At 35.4% G+C, this 21,824-nt stretch overlaps 1 protein-coding gene across 2 annotated transcripts; it reads left to right on the forward strand.

Moving 5' to 3' along the window:
* The first annotated feature begins 11,404 nt into the window (after positions 1 to 11,404).
* Positions 11,405 to 21,426, forward strand: LOC149806252 (uncharacterized). Of its 2 annotated transcripts, none has more exons than XM_089951196.1 (2): positions 11,405 to 15,376; positions 15,441 to 21,426. In XM_089951196.1, the coding sequence occupies exon 1, from the start codon at positions 11,405 to 11,407 to the stop codon at positions 12,272 to 12,274; it is 870 nt and encodes a 289-aa protein (XP_089807322.1). In that variant the 3' UTR covers positions 12,275 to 15,376; positions 15,441 to 21,426. The 2 variants fall into 2 exon arrangements, with proteins under 2 accessions (XP_089807322.1, XP_089807321.1); XM_089951195.1 differs by having other exon boundaries at positions 11,405 to 13,552; positions 13,721 to 15,499.
* Positions 21,427 to 21,824: the final 398 nt, after the last annotated feature.

Here is a 21,824-nt window from a genome sequence, read left to right on the forward strand (position 1 = left end):
CTAGCTTCTGTTTTATCAAATGGCCTCACTAAAAAGAGAACTGACTCTCCTTTGGTTGCTGCACAGACAGTGGCACTCCCCAATAATGAAAGCATGACCTGACCCAGACATGAATTTGGCACATTTGCTAGATTGGCCTGGGAACTTTTGATGGTGAGACAATAATCCCACATGGATCTCCAGTGCATGTGTACATACTGAGGTAGGATGCCCAGCATTTCCTCCTCTATTGAGGTAGGATGCCCAGCATTTCCTCCTCCTCTACTGAGGTAGGATGTCCAGCATTTCCTCCTCTATTGAGGTAGGATGCCCAGCATTTCCTCCTCCTCTACTGAGGTATGATGCCCAGCATTTCCTCCTCCTCTACTGAGGTAGGATGCCCAGCATTTCCTCATCCTCTTTCTTACCCATTCTCCAATATAATGTGATTGGGTAATGTATTTGCCAGAGAAAGTTAACAAAATCTGGTAACTTAAGTTTCCCCTGTAAAACCTACCTGATCACATTACAAATAACCCCTTCCACTCTTCACCACAATATGATCATAGTTTAATATGTTCAATTTTTCAAAAAACGATTTAAAACTGGTTATACTAGTAGGAACCTTGCAGAGAGAGGGGGGTAACCATCAAGAGTTGCTTCCCTTTGTCTATATTTTATAGAGGCAGATGTTTTCCATATTAACATGAGGGCTGGATTCAGACATAGCAAAAAAGTTTATTCTTATATAATGTAATCAGAGAAACAAAATTTACTACTAAATTTGCTTTTCATGTAATTAAGTGCTTTTCAGAAAGTAGGAATAACCTCACGGCATTTATCATTTGTGCCATACTGCGTTACAAGATAAAAGAATGGTAATTCATCACTTTCTCCATGTTAGTCTGATAATGCATGATGATACAGCTGTAATATATTTGTATTTGCAGGAAGGAACTACTTTATTCTAAGTATTATATGGAAATATTATGCCCGCTATCAGTGTTGTTAATACTATAGGTATACTCAAGGGCAAATTGGCTTATTGCAATTAAAATGTCTTCTTTCAAACCAAATTAATCAGTTTAGTATTTTACTTAAGTTTGAGTAATTTTTCACAGACTTCAAAAGGTTTCAAAATTAAATAATGGAAATGAATTATACAGCACTTTATTAGCCACTGTAAAATTTCAATATCAATGACACAAAATTATACAGATGTTATACTTATATGACATCCACAAGATATGGGAGCTGTACTGCAGACTTGCTTTTGAATATACAAACTGTGATCGCTTGAATGATCCCTTAATCGATAAGCAGCCATGATAAACCTTTATTATGATATAATTACACTGATTTTACTCAGAATTCTAACATATTTTCCTAATATAAACAATAATTTATCACTTGCAATATTGAAGGATGATTCTACTTGTGGGCCATGAAAACTCCCCCAAAATATGACCATTTTTGATAGACATGGGTATCTAGCAAAAATATCAACACTTCCCCACCAGAAATCTGTATGTTGTCCGTCCTTAAATTCTGGAAGTGAATCAGTTTGGAGATCTATATCTTGAAATCATCCAAGTAAAACCCTTCTCATTTAACATGTTAGCCGCTACAGTAGAGTTGATAATAATAGTTGATAATAGTGGTTCATTTCTTTTGGCCAAAATTGCAAAATGCTGGTCCTGGCATTCTGTTTCTTACAGACCAATTACATCCCATCGACTTTTCATTCTCATTTCCACACATTTTCAAACCTATTTTCAAACTTGTGTCCTGCTTGAAAATTTGAAACACCATGCTTGGCATTATGCTCATTGCCATAGATTTCCATTACACAAATATTCATTGGGCAAGTACACACTTTAGACCAGTGAGAAAGCTCTTTACAGTGATTGTCTGTTAAGTAACATATGGAATAAGGACCATTTTTTAAAAAACGGTTTGGAGATGATATGAATAAGGTCCATATCTACGAAAATCATACTGAGTCGGAAGAAAGGTGGAATTATGCTTTAAAACAATCTTGTCATCTGACAGCAATTAAATTCAAGTTAAACAAAAATTAAAGGAAAGATGTGGAAAGAAGTTATTGTTTCCAAAATTAACAATAAGATTATTATAGCCATCAGAAACAGGAAATATAAGTTTTGCTGAAAATCATTCAGAATGTACAAGGAACAAAAAATAAATTATATTGAAATGGAATAAAGGTTCATTCTGTAACAGACATCAGTGGAGGCCCCGAGTGGTCTAAAGCGCTCTGTGTTACAGATCACTGCCATCTCACATCTGTCTGCATGGGTTCGAGTATAGGATTCAGTTAATGTGGGTATGTGAGAAAGCTTTCCAGTAGCTTCTCGAGGGTCGGTGGTTCTTCCCGGGGTTTTTCTTGGGTTCTTATTCCACCACTAATACTGCCGCCATGCATAGCCTATCATGTGCTGAAAAACAGCGTTAAACCCCACAACAGCAACAACGACAACAGACATCATTGTTCTCAATGTACAGATATAAGAGAAAGTACTTATTTTAGTAGCTCCAGTACAAAAGAAGTATTTTCTATAAGTTATAAAACTAACTGCCTGTCAACTGATGTGATTTATTTGATAACCTGTAAAAAAAAATGTGACATGCAATATATTGGACAGACACTTCAGGAAATTTTTTAAGGAAATAAATAATCATCACTTTCATATAAAAATTATGGAGCTCCTCAGTTCTCTAATATTTCAATACACTTTAATACAAAACATCACTACTCGATTTTTCTTTCATGCCAGTAGATATTGTGCATAGAGACATGAATAGTCTGATAAGGGAAAGTTATTGGATTCATTAGTTAGATGATTTGTACCCATATGGCCTTAATACCAAGGCACTGTATAAAATTGCATACAAGTTTTAAAAAAAAAATTGATATGTTGTATATCCTTTATAAAAAATATAATTGTATGAATTACTGTTTGTCTCTATTTTATTATTTTACTGATATCTTTTGAAATTTTGGCAAAATCTCAGTGAATTTCAATCAAAATTTTTAGTGATATTTTCAGAAATTTTAGCAAAGTGTAGTCAGATTTCTCTGAAATTTGGTGAATTACCATTATTTTGGTTAAAACAGATATTTCAGTGAATTTCACTTAGATTTTAGTAAATTTCACTGATATTTCACAGTCAGTTATATATTTATGTGTTCTTCTTGTGTGATTTGACAGTATTTTTAAACGGTTTTTAAAATATAGCTTAATTTAAGATTTATTTCTTGAGATTCATTATTGTTTTACAACTGCTTTTAGAATTGAACTAGAAGACTAATGAAGATTGACTACACACGATGCATGAATGACTTTTAGAATTGAACTAGAAGACTGATGATGATTGACTACACACCATGCATGAATAACTTTTAGGATTGAACTAGAAGACTGATGATGATTGACTACACACCATGCATGAATAACTTTCACTTCACTATGGCTGTTCATGCAGTGTGATCAAATTTCCTTAACTTGGACCCTTCATGATTACTGTAAAATATTTATCATTTTATAATGAATGTTGTAACTGTAAATAACATTATGGCTTTGAGTTTCTAAATAATGTAGCTATGTTAAATGTCATTCCAGAGTAAGTCAAATAGTTTTTATGCGTTGATCTTGTAATGAAGAAAAATGTTTTAAAAAAACAATATAATTAGTCCTTCAAGTAATTACTGTGTACAGTTTAGTGCAGACAAATTATAATTAATCCATCATGTAATTACTGTGTACTGTTCAGTGCAGACAAATTATAATTAATCCATCATGTAATTACTGTGTACTGTTCAGTATAGACAAATTATAATTAATCCATCAAGTAATTACTGTATACTGTTTAGTGCAGACACATTATAATTAATCCATCATGTAATTACTGAGTACTGTTCAGTGTAGACAAATTAGAATTAATCGGTCATGTAATTACTGTGTACTGTTCAGTGTAGACAAATTAGAATTAATCTGACATGTAATTACTGTGTACTGTTCAGTGTAGACAAATTAGAATTAATCCATCATGTAATTACTGTGTACTGTTCAGTGCAGATAAATTAGAATTAATCCATCATGTAATTACTGTGTACTGTTCAGTGCAGACAAATTAGAATTAATCCATCATGTAATTACTGTGTACTGTTCAGTGTAGACAAATTAGAATTAATCCATCATGTAATTACTGTGTACTGTTCAGTGTAGACAAATTAGAATTAATCCATCATGTAATTACTGTGTACTGTTCAGTGTAGACAAATTAGAATTAATCCATCATGTAATTACTGTATACTGTTCAGTGTAGACAAATTAGAATTAATCCATCATGCAATTACTGTGTACTGTTCAATGCAGATAAATTAGAATTAATCTGTCATGTAATTATTTGTGTACTGTTCAGTGTAGACAAATTATAATTAATCCATCATATGAATGCTGTATACTGTTCAGTGTAGACAAATTGATGCTTTGGGTTCAAACACAACAGTAAAGTTGATACAGTATGCATGAAATAAAAAGTAGTGCAATAACCCAGTGTAAGATTGCTGAAAGGTTCGAGCAAATTAATTGATGCTTCAATGGCTGGATATTTTGTGTTGATATTTATGGTATCAAAATGTTTTTAATTTTGACAGGTATTGTTTGTTAATAGTTTGCACAGCTACCGCACTTGCCAAAAATATTCTCTCTTTCTCAGTGAATGGATAAATTTAACTTGTGTGTCTTGTAATTTGCATTGTGAGTGCTTCATGTATCATCTCAGTCCTTTTCTTTATTTGTACTTGTTGTGTACAGAAACATCACTGTATTTTTAGTTATTGTGTACAGAAATATTACTGTATTTTTAATTATTGTGCACAGAAAAATTACACTATTTTTAATTATTGTGTATGGAAACATCACTGTATTTATAGTTTACTGCATTTGTATGGGAAAATATGAACGAGTTTTGAGATGGAATACTGCACGAACTTGTGAGTGCAGTATATCCTTCCGACAAAACGAGTTCATATTTTCCCATACAAATGCAGTAACCTTTTTATTATATGCTCATTTTTTTATTCTACCTAAGGTTTAATTATATAAACAAAATACACTACAAGAAACAACGTAAATGAATGAATGCCATATTCCAAACTAAGTACACAAGCGCAGATTTGTCATTACACAATGACATCATTATTAATGCGCACATAACTCCGCCCAGATAAATTTGAACTTAGTCGCATGCTCGACATAACTTTCGAAAGAAAATGGCATGTCTAGTTAAAATTGAAATTTGCAGTCATATTGTGAATGAATGCGCATTGCAACAACTGTTCCATTTGATCAGGAATGAATATATTTTGGTATTTTGTTTCAATTCGACGAAAGAAGACAGTATATGCCTTGTCACTTGTATGTTATTTGTAAGGACCTTATCTTCTGTCTTTTATATAATGTAGCTAGCCTAAATCCGTAACATTGTATCCACGCTGAATGTGCCAAAACAGATTTTTTGCAGTCCACAAAACATGTTTTATTTCATTCAGAAACAAATTTAAAGAACCACAACGTAAAGAGCCTCTTACGTGAGTGTACATGATTTGTGTACAAATCAAAAGTGCTGGTGTCTGCGTCATTGTTTGTTTACAATAGAAAGTAGTTCCTTTATGCACGTGAATGCTATATGTGTATTGTCACATGCATTCAGTATCGGGGGAATACTGAACGATTCTGACAATGTAAAGTTAACGGGGAAAAAAATGAGCATATAATAATTTTAATTATTGTGTACAGAAACATTAAAATCACTTTAGTTTTCATTATGTCCAATTTTAGCACAAAGACTAATAATTTGGTGTATCACATGTTTACAGTTGTTTATATTGTACTGCTGTATGGACCACATACCTCCTAAAAGGTGGACCTTGGTCAGACTGCATACAGTACTTGACCAGTGCATACCTCATAAAGGGTGAACCTTGGGCAGACTGCATTCACAAACATGACCCATGCATACTTCAAAAAGGGTGAATCTTGGGCAGACTGCATACCTTGCCAGTGTCCACTGACATTTGACCATTTTCTTCTCAAGTGTGTCAGCAGACAGAAGTTTTTATTTTTTATTTTAACTTGAGTAAGAATCTTTGTAATGATTTAAGACCAGCAGAAATTTTAAAAAATGTTTTGTAGTTTACAAATTTTGGCCTTTTAAGGATTTTATATCTTTATCTTATATCTTATATACTTTTTAAGGATGTGTTAACTTTTTTTATCCTGTATTAAAATATGTTTACATTTATTTCCTGGGGGCTAGCATTCTTAGCTTGAGACAGAAAGGTCAAGGTTCAAATGCTACCACTGGATCAGCCTACATTGGCTTCCGTAGTGTGTTTCAAGTAAGGTACTTTACTTCAGTTGCCTCTGTAATAAATAACATTCAAGTGTTGCTGTTCCATTAAACACCAAGCCAGCCAAGCCAAAGCAAGCCTTTATTTAACTGGGTTAGCTTTTCTTTCTTAGGTTTTATCATTTTGAAAATAATCTTTAACTGGCGACTTATGATTGAACATGCATACATTCCTATATATATGTATGCTGATGGCAGAAATATTTTTTAGTATTTATTGGCTGTAGTTCAGTTTAATTCATATTTATTATCATTGGTTATATATTGCTGGAGTAAATTAGGTTCTTCAGGTACATCAGCCAAGCATTCGGAGAACATCCACTACTACATACACACCCACCCCAAACTTAAAAAGACATTCGGTGCCAAAAGTGTAAAAATGCTATCTGCTTGACAATATGGAAGTCAGATGAGAGTGATATCCCTATTGATTTAGGGTTTGCTCTACATTTATCTTGGGAGAGGTATAAAATGACATTGTGTGCTTTTGCAGCAATTACAATTGAGGGAATGATGGCATACCACTATTATATTCTCATGTACTACTACGGTGATTCTTTTATATTTGGTATTAGGGAAGCAACTTGTTGTCTTAATCTGACTTCTGATTGAAGTGACTTTTAACATGTTTTTGAGAAATGGCCCTCAACTTGTCTACTGTAAGCAGTTATTAAAATAAGAAAATTAAATTTGCCAATGTAGGCAATACGAGCTTCTGAAAGTACAAAAGTAAAAATATAAAATGTATACAAAATGTTATCAGCTGGTTTTTTTTTCAAATTTACCTCCTAAGTCTATGTGGAGGTATCAGAGACATAATTTTGATGAGAGTGATCTACCTTCAATTGAAGGATTGTTGCCAGATCGTATCAGTTACTTACACTCATGCTTCTTCGGCTTTTATATGAAGCCACACAAATACTACCCACCTTCTGTCTTGTTGTATGAAGCCACACAAATGCTATCCACTTTCTGTCTTGTTGTATGAAGCCACACAAATGCTATCCACTTTGTGTCTCGTTGTATGAAGCCACATAAATACTACTCACTTTGTGTCTTGTTGTATGAAGCCACACAAATGCTATCCACTTTGTGTCTCGTTGTATGAAGCCACACAAATACTACCCACTTTGTGTCTTGTTGTATGAAGCCACACAAATACTACTCACTTTGTGTCTTGTTGTATGAAGCCACACAAATACTACCCACTTTGTGTCTTGTTGTATGAAGCCACACAAATACTACCCACTTTGTGTCTTGTTGTATGAAGCCACACAAATACTACCCACTTTCTGTCTTGTTGTATGAAGCCACACAAATGCTATCCACTTTGTGTCTTGTTGTATGAAGCCACACAAATACTACCCACTTTGTGTCTTGTTGTATGAAGCCACACAAATACTACCCACTTTGTGTCTTGTTGTATGAAGCCACACAAACACTACCCACTTTGTGTCTTGTTGTATGAAGTGTCACAAATACTGTCCACTTTGTGTCTTGTTGTATGAAGTATCACAAATACTGTCCACTTTGTGTCTTGTTGTATGAAGTATCACAAATACTGTCCACTTTGTGCCTTGTTGTATGAAGTATCACAAATACTGTCCACTTTGTGCCTTGTTGTATGAAGCCTCACAGTTACCTTCCACTTTGTGCCTTTTTATTAGTCTGAATGACTTTGTATTTTACTCACCTTGAGAAACTATGCTTCATTTGGTATTCTGACTAAATCACACTAAATCTCTGTTGTCAGTTGTCTGGCTAAATCTCACTAAATCTCTTTCGTCAGTTGCCTTTATCCCTAAGGCATCTGCAGGACCCTGTCAGGGTTCTGATCATGTGATCTGATCATAAAAAGGGTACAACTTCCACTCTCTCAGCCTGGATACATTAGTTTTTATGATACTTCCACTCAGACTCTTTTACCCTGGATACAATGGGTTATATGATCAGCCTACAATGAACTAACCCATGACCACTAGCCCATGACCACTAACCCATGACCAGTAACCCATGACCACTAACCCATGACCAGTAACCCATGACCACTAACCCATGACCACTAACACTGGACAACAAATTTTTACAAAAGTCATGTTACTGAAATAAAATTAGTCAATTCTTATCAATTTTTATGTGCTGAACACGAATATGACAGTCAAATTGCAAAATTGGCTCTAGTTTTTTTGTAATCTGCAAGAAATTAATGTTTACATAACGAAATGCATTCCAATAGTAAAAGGTCAACTGTAATAGCCTACCTATAAAAAATCAAGTCATTGACTACATCTTAGATTTCTTCGCCTGTCTCTTGTACAGCTGTTCGGGAGCATCTCTGAGGAGTGTCCAGCAGTAGTCAGCCAGCATTGTAGTGGACCATTTTCCCTGGTATCTTTGTTCCATTGTTGCGATATCTTGATGAAAACGTTCGCCGTGTTCATCACTAACAATACCACAGTTGCTAGGAAAGAAATCCAAATGGGAATGAAGGAAGTGAATCTTTAGAGACATATTGCAGCCAAGTTTCTTATACTTCATCAACATGTCTTCTACTAGTTCCTTATAGTTTTCTGCCCTAACATTTCCGAGGAAGTTTGTAGAAACTAGGCGAAAAGCATTCCATGCTTGTTTCGCGTCACCTTCCAGCAAGTTGTTGAACCGGTCATCTTTGAAAAGCTCTCGAATCTGAGGACCCACAAAAACTCCCTCTTTAATCTTTGCTTCGCTGAGTCGAGGGAATTTTTCATGCAGGTATCGGAATGCTGGCAAAGTCCGGTCAATGGCTTTCACGAAGTTCTTCATCAAACCTAGTTTGATGTGAAGGGGTGGTAGCAAGATTTTCTGAGCCTCAACCAGAGCTGGGTGTTGGATATTCTTCTCTCCAATGGCTACATTCTGCCTGTGAGTCCATTCCTTCCTCATGTAGTGCATTTCCCTTGCTCGGCTATCCCACTCGCATAAGAAACACATGTATTTTGTATATCCTTGCTGCAGTCCCATTAAAAGGGCAACTACCTTCAAATCACCACAGAGGTGCCAGCTGTACTTGTTATACTCAATGGAATTCAGTAGCTGCCTTAAGTTATCGTATGTCTCTTTCATGTGGACAGCATACGCTACTGGAATAGATGGAAGAATGTTTCCATTGTGCAAAAGCACAGCCTTGAGACTCAGTTTCGAAGAGTCCACAAATAGTCTCCATTCTTGTGGGTCATGAGTGATTTTTAAAGCATTCATGAGGCCCTCAATATCGGAACAGAATATCAGATTACTTTCCTTTCTGAAGAAAGGCTCCAATTGCTGGTGGCGCTTTCGATATGCAGTAATTGTGACATCTTCTTCTAGAAGATTCCATTGTTGGAATCTTGATCCAAGCAATTCTGCCTTGTTCTTTGATAAGTCCAAATCACGAATCAGGTCATTTAGTTCTTCCTGTGTTATTCTGTGTGGGGTTGATGATGCACCACAGTGAAAATCTGGATCACTGCATGCTGATGGACCAGGAGAAGAACAGGTCGACTCACCTTTGTCTTCGTCAGATGAATCAAGAGAATATTCTGCTGGAGGTTCTGGAATAGGAAGTCCCTCACCATGTGGAACTGGTCTCAATGCAGACGGAATGTTTGGGTAGACTATTCTCGACTTCTTTCGCTTCGTTATTCCGCCGGAAAGAGGAGGAACCAAGCAGAAGTAACAGTCATTTAGGTGGTTGCTTGGCTCTCTCCACACCATTGGGACTGCAAACGGCATTGATGACCTTTTGCAATTCAACCACTGTGAAAGCTGTGTTGTACATGTAGCACAGCATATATGCGGAGCCCAAGGCTTGTCTTGGTCACCAACCTTGCATCCGAAGTAAAGATGATATGCCTTCTTCACTTGAGAATTGATACTTTTCTTCTGGTTGGCAAATGTCACTTCCCCACAAATATAGCAAAAATTGTCCGCGGTATTAACACACTTTCGAGGCATTACTGTTCTTTATTGTACGTAAATGGATAAAATAATAAGTTTTATGTAACAGTAGCTTGAACTGTCTCGCACAACGTCTAAAATATTTTAAATGCTGAACCTATCTGATTGGGCTTTATATAGTACACTGCTTACGTCAGCTTCAGCAGCCGCCTGGCATTAGTATAATAGGCCTACACATGTATAGTACACTGCTGACGTCAACTTACTTCAGCAGCCGCATGGCATTAGTATTGCATTGCATCAGAAAATGATGCAATCAACTGTGGATGATGTGAGCATGATGGTATTATGCAATGTTACATCATTATTCCGGATGTTGCTGCAGTCCTACTGGAGAAATTTACACAGTGAAACATAGAAAATGAGGTATATGAATATCTTCAAAACGAGAGCCAATACAAATTTTTCACGGTTATATTCGTGTTCGGCACACCAAAATACTACAGATTAGGGCCTTTTCAAGTCAGTAATGATTTCACTGTTGACCAGTGTAACCCATGACCAGTAACCCATGACCACTAACCCATGACCACTAACCCATGACCAGTAACCCATGACCACTAACCCATGACCAGTAACCCATGACCACTAACCCATGACCACTAATCCATGACCACTAACCCATGACTACTAACCCATGACCACTAACCCATGAGCAGTAACCCATGACCACTAATCCATGACCACTAACCCATGACCACTAACCCATGACCACTAACCCATGACTACTAACCCATGACCACTAACCCATGAGCAGTAACCCGTGACCACTAACCCATGACCACTAACCCATGACCAGATGAGTTTCTCCTTGCTTTTGCTTCACGGGCAAGGGCACCAACATTGCATTCCACCGCTTCCTAAATGCCATCATCCAAGTCATGGGATGGAGGTTGGATATGATATTCTCCAGCTTTGACCTCAGAGACTTTTAACCCCAAAGGGCTCAGTTAGACCTGGTAGAACCTGTATCAGCATAGCAACATGCTACCTACCCAGGTCATTCAATAAGGACATGGATTACTCTGCTGGATTTTACATAGCAACATGCTACCTACCCAGGTCATTCAACAAGGACATGGATTACTCTGCTGGATTTTACATAGCAACATGCTACCTACCCAGGTCAATCAACAAGGACATGGATTACTCTGCTGGATTTTACATAGCAACATGCTACCTACCCAGGTCATTCAATAAGGACATGGATTATTCTGCTGGATTTTACATAGCAACATGCTGCCTACCCAGGTCATTCAATAAGGACATGGATTACTCTGCTGGATTTTACATAGCAACATGCTACCTACCCAGGTCATTCAATAAGGACATGGATTATTCTGCTGGATTTTACATAGCAATATGCTACCTACCCAGGTCATTCAATAAGGACATGGATTACTCTGCTGGATTTTACATAGCAACATGCTGCCTACCCAGGTCATTCAATAAGGACATGGATTACTCTGCTGGATTTTACATAGCAACATGCTGCCTACCCAGGTCATTCAATAAGGACATGGATTACTCTGCTGGATTTTACATAGCAACATGCTACCTACCCAGGTCATTCAATAAGGACATGGATTACTCTGCTGGATTTTACATAGCAACATGCTACCTACCCAGGTCATTCAATAAGGACATGGATTACTCTGCTGGATTTTACATAGCAACATGCTGCCTACCCAGGTCATCCAATAAGGACATGGATTACTCTGCTGGATTTTACATAGCAACATGCTACCTACCCAGGTCATTCAATAAGGACATGGATTACTCTGCTGGATTTTACATAGCAACATGCTACCTACCCAGGTCATTCAATAAGGACATGGATTACTCTGCTGGATTTTACAATAGCAAACATTTAATTCTAAACTAGTTCCAAATATAAACCATGTGCTAACTTAGCCCAGAGGAAATACAGCTGAGGATCTGTGTAGAGTTTATTTTCCACAATATTGATTGTAGAAATCCATCTGTGCAGAGTTTATTTTCCACAAGATTGATTGTAGAAATCCCAGTGAAGTTTATTTTCCACAATATTGATTATAGAAATCCCAGTAGAGTTTATTATCCACAATATTGATTGTAGAAATCCCAGTAGAGTTTATTATCCACAAATAAAAACTTTTGAGAGCAAAATTCCAAAGCAAATACTTTGCAATAGTGATACAGATCGTTACTTTCAATCTGCATATTTTAATTGTTGAAGTACAACTTTTGATTGAATTTCACATACGATGATGACCTGTGTTTTTTTATAGGTCAGATGGTGTTCATAATTTTTTTAATTGCAGAAATCCACACTGATGTTAATGTTTAATAACTTTTCCTCCATTTTTTGTCTTTATTATAGCTGCTTAGCCATCATCATCATCATCATCCTTTCACATAACGTTTTTAACATTTACAGATTATGGTAGCTTTAGTTTCATTTTTATAAAATATGAAATTGTTCACCAGTTAGTAAATTTAAGATTCTTAAAATATTGAGGAGTCCAATGTGACACAGTTCTTTCAGTACTGAGGAGTCTGATGTGACAAGGTTCTTTCAGTCTTGAGGAGTCCAATGTGACTTGGTTCTTTCAGTACTGAATAGTCCGATGTGACAAGGTTCTTTCAGTACTGAGGAGTCTGATGTGACATGGTTCTTTCAGTTCTGAGGAGTCTGATCTGACAAGGTTCTTTCACTACTGAGGAGTCCAATCTGACAAGGTTCTTTCAGTACTGAGGAGTCCGATGTGACAAGGTTCTTTTACTACTGAGGAGTCTGATCTGACAAGGTTCTTTCAGTACTGAGGAGTCCGATGTGACAAGGTTCTTTCTGTACTGAGGAGTCCGATGTGACAAGGTTCTTTCAGTTCTGAGGAGTCCAATGTGACAAGGTTCTTTCAGTACTGAGGAGTCCGATGTGACAAGGTTCTTTCAGTACTGAGGAGTTCGATCTGACAAGGTTCTTTCAGTACTGAGGAGTCCGATGTGACAAGGTTCTTTCTGTACTGAGGAGTCCGATGTGACAAGGTTCTTTCAGTTTTGAGGAGTCCGATGTGACAAGCTTTTTTCAGTATTGAGGAGTCCGATCTGACATGGTTCTTTCTGTACTGAGGAGTCTGATGTGACAAGGTTCTTTCATTACTGATGAGTCTGATGTGACAAGGTTCTTTCAGTACTGAGGAGTCTGATGTGATGCGGTTTTTTCAGTACTGATGAGTCTGATGTGACAAGGTTCTTCAGTACTGAGGAGTCTGATGTGACAAGGTTCTTTCAGTACTGAGGAGTCCGATGTGACAAGGTTTTTCAGTACTGAGGAGTCTGATGTGACAAGGTTCTTTCAGTACTGAGGAGTCTGATGTGACTTGGCTGACATTAAATGTATGATTTTACATCCATTTGGTGTTTTGCTAAATACACAATAGAGGTCTGTTGTTGTTTTTTTTTTTGCCAACATGATAAAATTTTCTCAGAGAGCATGTACAGGATGATTTGCCAGCATGACTTTATATTTGATATAGACATCATTGACTGTAATTTATTAGCATGAAAATTTTGCCAGCTTTGCATCAAAGCGGCAATCAAAGCCAGTGCAACTTACATACATCAAAGAGGCAATCAAAGCCAGTACACCTTACATACATCAAAGAGGCAGTCAAAGCCAGTACACCTTACATACATCAAAGAGGCAATCAAAGCCAGTACACCTTACATACATCAAAGAGGCAATCAAAGCCAGTACACCTTACATAGAGCATGGCCTTGCTGACTAGAGTATTTGCACACTCTCCATTTGTTTTCACACCCTTACTAATCTTAAAAATGAAAAGCATCAAGGATATAAAAAATGCACAAAAACTTGGTCATTTCATTCATCAGTTTATAATTTCAAACCTATGCAAATATGGCGATCACATTACAAAAGAAACTCCTGTTTGATTCAAGTTGCCAACAAGTTGACTGTGTTTGGGACCCCATGGCATCTATCAGATCAAAAATTATAGAATGAAATGACAAAATTTTGTACATTTTTTTATATCCTTGGTGCTGTATGTTTTTTAAATCAGTAGGTGGGTACAAACATATGAAAGTATCCAAATACTATAATCACCTTAAGATTTGTACAAATAACTAATAATAAGAATGACTTTATTTAAAGAAAATAACACAGTTAGCTGAAGAACTGATATACATTGAGGCCCTCATACAAAGGAATTTATTTATTTTAATTGCATTTCTGAAGCCACTGGCTATATTGGGTTTGGAAGAAGGATAAAGAACTGTCGTTTCTAATATCAACTTGAATATTATCCCAGAGCAAAGTTTCAGAATATTTTAAACTTTTGAATAAAGTATCCATGATTTATGAAGAGTGTACACTCTGTTTGGTGAAACTTTAAATAAAACTGATCTAAGTTTGTGTGAATGCTTATTGTCATATCCCTCTAAGATATCATCTGTCAGGTATTCTGTTAATCCTAGCAAGAAAATATGTGATTGGATCACATTTTCATTTTTATTTAGAAACTCCATAGTTGAGACAAAGATGTTCCAATCTGTGTCATTTATATGCAAACATTTCGAAACATTACCTTAACAACATGCATAGAGTTACAACATTTGGAAACATAACAACATGCATAGAACTACAACATTTCGAAACATAACATGCATAGAGTTACAACATTTGGAAACATAACAACATGCATAGAGTTACAACATTTGGAAACATAACAACATGCCTAGAGTTACAACATTTGGAAACATAACAACATGCATAGAGTTACAACATTTGGAAACATAACAACATGCAAAGAGTTACAATGAGCCGAATGTTACATTTTCTTTCTATAGCAAAATGTTTTATTTCTTGCTTGATTCATCAATGTGAATTTGTTATAAGGTTTGACAGAATATGTCCCAACAGCTATAATTTATTTATTTATGTGTCTTCTTGTGCCTGTCCATAATAAATAATAAAGTTTTTGAGGTGTGTTGTAAATTTTTTATGTGTCTTCTTGTGCCTGCCCATAATAAATAATAAAGTCTTTGAGGTGTGTTGTATTTATGTATGTGTCTTCTTGTGCCTGCCCATAATAAATAATTAATTTTTGAGATGTGTTATATCTATTTTCTTTATGAATAGTTTCATGAAATAAAAGTTGTGTGAAAAGTTCAGCAAACTATTAGCTGGTTAGTTTCTGATGTTCTACAAAACAAGTTTTGTGGTCATTTTATGCTTACTACACTAGTAGCTTTTGCTCCCAATATTATGTTACAAAGTCCCAATAGCATTACAGTGTAGTAGCTTAACTATGACACTACAGTTGCTCCCAATATTATGTTACAAAGTCCCAATGGCATTACAGTGTAGTAGCTTAACTATGACACTACAGTTGCTCCCAAAATTATGTTACAAAGTTCCAATGGCATTACAAAGTAGTAGCTTAACTGTGACACTACAGTTGCTCCCAGTATTATGTTGCAAAGTCCCAATGGCATTACAGTGTATTAGCTTAACTATGAAGTTGCTCCCAGTATTATGTTACAAAGTCCCAGTGGCATTACAGTGTAGTAGCTTAACTATGACACTACAGTTGCTCCCAAAATTATGTTACAAAGTTCCAATGGCATTACAATGTAGTAGCTTAACTATGACACTACAGTTGCTCCCAATATTATGTTACAAAGTCCCAGTGGCATTACAGTGTAGTAGCTTAACTATGACACTACAGTTGCTTCCAGTATCATGTTACAAAGACCCAGTGGCATTACAGTGTAGTAGCTTAACTATGACACTACAGTTGCTTCCAGTATTATGTTACAAAGACCCAGTGGCATTACAGTGTAGTAGCTTAACTATGACACTACAGTTGCTCCCAATATTATGTTACAAAGTCCCAATGGCATTACAGTGTAGTAGCTTAACTATGACACTACAGTTGCTCCCAATATTATGTTACAAAGTCCCAATGGCATTACAGTGTAGTAGCTTAACTATGACACTACAGTTGCTCCCAAAATTATGTTACAAAGTTCCAATGGCATTACAGTGTAGTAGCTTAACTGTGACACTACAGTTGCTCCCAGTATTTATGTTACAAAGTCCCAATGGCATTACAGTGTATTAGCTTAACTATGAAGTTGCTCCCAGTATTATGTTACAAAGTCCCAGTGGCATTACAGTGTAGTAGCTTAACTATGACACTACAGTTGCTCCCAGAATTATGTTGCATAGTTCCAGTTTCATACTACAGTTTGGTAACTTAACTATAGTAGTACATTTGCTCCCTAGATTATATTACAAAGTGCCAGTATCATATTACAAAGTCCCAATGGCACACACCAATGTAGTATCTTAACTATGTCTCTACATTTGCTCCATAGGTTACGTTAAAAAGTGTTAATGGCATGCTACAGTGTAGTAACCTAACTATCTCACTACAGTTGCTTCTTAGGTTATGTTACAAAGTCCCAATGTCACACTACAATGTGGTAGCTTAACTATATCACTACAGTTGCTTCCTAAATTATGTTACAAAGTCCCAATGTCACACTACAATGTGGTAGCTTAACTGTATCACTACAGTTGCTTCTTAGGTTATGTTACAAAGTCCCAATGTCACACTACAGTGTAGACTTGGTTCTTGTTACCCTTACCTCTCTGACACTACCTGTAACCTACTTGATGCAACAATAATATAATACAATGTTTGTTGCAAATGTCCTTGTATTGCATTTTTTTCTTACAATCCAAACAACAAAATGTGTGCATGCTATGGCATTGTTAGAATCCATGTATTTTGTGAGAGGCAAACTGTACATTAAGTGTGGACTTGAAATATTCTGCTTTCTCTGCTCTTTTCTGAGTACCTTCTGCTTGGATCAATTCTGCAATATTTTGACCTGGACTGAAAATATAAAAAGACTGCTGAGCTTGAGTTTGATATTGCATTTCACCTTCAAGCCAATCAAAGTGGTTATTTAGATGGAAACTCCCTTGTGAATGGTTGATATTGCATTTCAACTTCAAGCCAATCAAAGTGGCTATTTAGATGGAAACTCCCTTGTGAATGGAGACCACATTTGGGTTGCACATTCAAAAGTTGAATCTGCAGTCTGATATAATAGTTTATGTACTGTACTGGTAAGTGCTAAAAGAAATTTGTTAGGCACAGGCCCCAGGCTGGTGACTTAAATAAACTAAAGTCCTGAATGAAATTCCACAAGCCCGGACAGTACATACCTGTCAACTCTCAAGCCGGGAGAAAAACCTCCCGATTTTGGGGGTATTTCCTCATCTACATCCCGATCTTGTAATATCTCTAAATTTTGCACAGCGAAGTTCCAATTATTACATTATGTCTGTCAATTTTCATTTGTCAGAAGAAAAAAAACCAACCCCAAACCATTTTTAAATATAACGTATGCAATCCACAGTCTAAACTGCCACACTGCTGACATCGTAGCGATATGACTGAAAAATTGTTAAAGCTACGTTAAAAATTCAAATCACACGCACACATGTCTAAACCCGGCACTGGACGAAATAATTAATATCATACAACAGTTTTTTCTTTTTTTTTTCTTCTTCAGTAAATAGAACGTGAAGATTAAACATTACTCAAGTAAATTTCAAATTTTTTTAAACAACTACAACAGTACTATAGTAAAAAAATATAATTAAAAGAATAAATTTGTCACCAGTTAGCTTAAATGAATGATCACGTTGAAATTTTCTCTGCAAACAAAATCGCATCTCCATTTCCGCCAAAGAAACTTGGCCAGTTAACACCTGACATTCCTCTACCGTATATGAAAAGTTTAATTACCATGATTAAATTACAAGGAATAAAACAAAATATACCATGCAGTATATGTGGCCCTAAAGAACTAATTCTGAATAAATATTTTATTCAGCAAACAGTGTTACATGCATTAAGACTTAAACCTAAGGAAATAAGGTGGGGCATAAAACTTGAGAAAAACAGTTGCCACATGTACAGTAACTTGTGACTGCAGATTTGAACTGTTAAAATGAAGTCCATGGCATTGTAGGTAATAACAAAATAGGTATCGTTTATTTGGTAATCAATTGCTGGTGCTTACACATACACACACTGTCGAACATGGTTTCTTTGAAGTATGTCTGAAGGGCAGTCCTTTTCACAAGATCAATGCAAGGATAAGGATTCTGTTAATTAGTCACACTGGCTTTATTGTTTGCGTACTTAAATCAAAACTTTAGCTATTTTGCAATTTAGCCAGAACTGACCAGAATATGCAAAAGGGGCTTGTCATGGGGGAATAATAAGGCGTATCACAGCAAGAAAAGGCATGTCAAATGGGCAGTTGCACATTGGGGCAAGGGGGGGGTCAATAGTCCCCCCCCCCCCCCCCCGTTCTATTGTCAGACAGTTAATGTGAAACTTTTACCTTTTTTTTAATCGCTGCATTTTAAACTGCCCAAGGAATAGTTTTATATCAGTTCCAATTAATACAGATTACCGTTTATGCATACTACATGTATACAATGCATTTTTTTTTTAATTTTTAATTTTTATAAGATTACTGAAAATTGTGTTTTCTCGAAACATGACAGGTTTAGAATCTTATGAGGATACTTCAGAATAAGGTTTTCTGCTATAGTACTTTTATTATTATTCTATATTTCCATTGGTTTCTGGTCTCCTTTAAATATCTTCATGGTCCAGTTGGGTTTTGGAAAGGAATACTCTATGGAATTTGGACTTCTTAAAGTGAGTAACAACGTTTCTACTAAATTCAACAACAGAATGATGAGATTGGTAACCCATGATTTAAAAAATAGCATTTGACACTGTTGGTCACTCCATTCTTTTGCATAAGCCAAAACATGCATACTGAATTGCTGTGATTTGGTGAATATCAAAATAAAAATCAACTACCTGTAGTTAATTAGTACTTAATTAGTTGTTAATTAGTACCTTTCTAACTCAAAGATCATAAATGCAGGTATCCCACAAGGATCCATCTTGTGAACACTTTTGTTTTTTATTTATGTAATGATCTACATATTTCTCTTAAAGAAGCTGAAGCAAAAATGTACATGAATGATACTGTTGTTTTTACTTTGCTGACAAAAATATTGATAAAATGTTTTGCAGTCTGAACTTTCTAATGTCTGATTTGTGAGCTTACTAATGTATTATGATTTGTGAGTTTACTAATGTCTGATTTATGAGCTTACTAATGTCTGATTTGTTAGCTTATTAATGTATATTATCTGTTAGCTTACTAATGTATATGATTTGTTTGCTTACTAATGTATATGATCTGTTAACTTACTAATGTGTATGATTTGTTAGCTTACTAATGTATATGATCTGTTAGCTTACTAATGTCTGATTTATGACCTTACTAATGTCTGATTTGTTAGCTTACTAATGTATATGATCTGTTAGCTTACTAATGTTTATGATTTATGAGCTTACTAATGTATATGATTTAATGAGCTTACTAATGTATATGATTTGTTAGCTTACTAATGTAATTGATCTGTTAGCTTACTAATGTATATGACCTCTTAGCTTACTAATGTATATGATTTGTTAGCTTTCTGATGTATATGATCTGTTAGCCAACTAATGTATATGATTCATGAGCTTACTAATGTATATGATTTAATGAGCTTACTAATGTATATGATCTGTTAGCTTACTAATGTAATTGATCTGTTAGCTTACTAATGTATATGATCTGTTAGCTTACTAAAGTACATGATCTGTTAGCTTAATAATGTATATGATCTGTTAGCTTACTAATGTATATGATTTATGAGCTTACTAATGTCTGATTTGTTAGCTTACTAATATATATCATCTGTTAGCTTACTAATGTATATGATTTATGAGCTTACTAATGTCTGATTTGTTAGCTTACTAATATATATGATCTGTTAGCTTACTAATGTATATGATTTGTTTGCTTACTAATGTATATGATTTGTGACCTTACTAATGTCTGATTTGTTAGCTTACTAATATATATGATCTGTTAGCTTGCTAATGTATATGATTTATGAGCTTATTAATGTCTATGATTTGTGACAGAAAGAAATTGGCAAATTAAAAGTATCTACTAGGATTGCAAAATATGTTTCTTATTTGATCCCATCCCATCCCATACTAGGAAAATATTGTATAACACTTGCTTCATCCCATACAATTATTGTTGTAATGTCTACAAAAGACTTTTATTGATAGACTTCCAAAAATACAACATGCACACACTGTCAACATGCTTCAACAACACAAGTGTCAAGTAATAATTGAGAGATTATCTACAACAGATGCTGTTTCATGTGGAAGGTCACACGACTTGGCTCCAAAACACTTATCAAACCAATTCAATTTTCGTGTCTGTGATTTCCGACCACCATATTAGATTAGTCTCAAAGTTGATATGTATATTTGTACACATCACAGCAATTCTTGGAAGTGGCTATGGCCAAGGGCATGCAGTGCCATCCCACTACATGTACACTAGCAAATTTAAACCTTATAACAAAAAATGTGTCTGGTATATAAAATCTGTAATGGATTAATTTCATTCTGTGATGAAGGATAATGATATTCTATTTTTAAATGGAAAAGTTTAGCTGTTTTATGTCTAATTGTTTTATGTTTAATTGTTTTATGTCTAATTGTTTTATCTGTAATTGTTTTATGTCTAATTGTTTTATCTGTAATTGTTAAATGTGTTTTGTTTGATATGGAATAACATCTTATATATTTTTATATTCTGTTCTATAGCTTGTAACACAAGTGTGCTTTATGTGTGAAGTATCCTAGTGTTGCTTTTATTTTCATCTTGTATTTGCCCTTTGTCCCCTAAGTTATATATATTGTATCCCAGTTCTTTGTCCACTATGTTCTTTTTTGTTTTAACTCGTGTCATATGTCATTTTGCTTGTAAATGTACATGATTTTAAACAACTTTAGAAAAACTTATTTTGTATAATTTACAAGTTCTCCAATAAAAACTCAAAATCCAATCAAATCTTACAAAGTTTTTTTTATTATCTCCAGGCTATACCTTTCTTCCCTATTTGAGCGTTGTCAAGCCACTTTGTTCCACACTGACTTGTGATAAGGTGAATTAATTGCCTGAATTAAGGGTCATCCAGCCACTTTGTTCCACATTGACTTGTGATGAAGTGAATTGTGGCCCTAACTGAGGGGTGTCCATCCACTTTGTTCCACACTGACTTGTAATGAAATTGATTGATGCCCTAGTTGAGGGGTGACATGTAATGAAATTGATAGATGACCCTAATTGAGGGGTGACTTGTAATGAAATTGATTGATGGCCCTGATTGAGGGGTGACTTGTAATGAAATTGATTGATGCCCTAATTGAGGGGTGACTTGTACTGAAATTGATTGATGGCCCTGATTG

This window comes from Sinohyriopsis cumingii, chromosome 2 (genome assembly GCF_028554795.1).
Source record: "Sinohyriopsis cumingii isolate HCF-2022 chromosome 2, ASM2855479v2, whole genome shotgun sequence".
In the NCBI taxonomy this organism is placed as follows: domain Eukaryota; kingdom Metazoa; phylum Mollusca; class Bivalvia; order Unionida; family Unionidae; genus Sinohyriopsis; species Sinohyriopsis cumingii.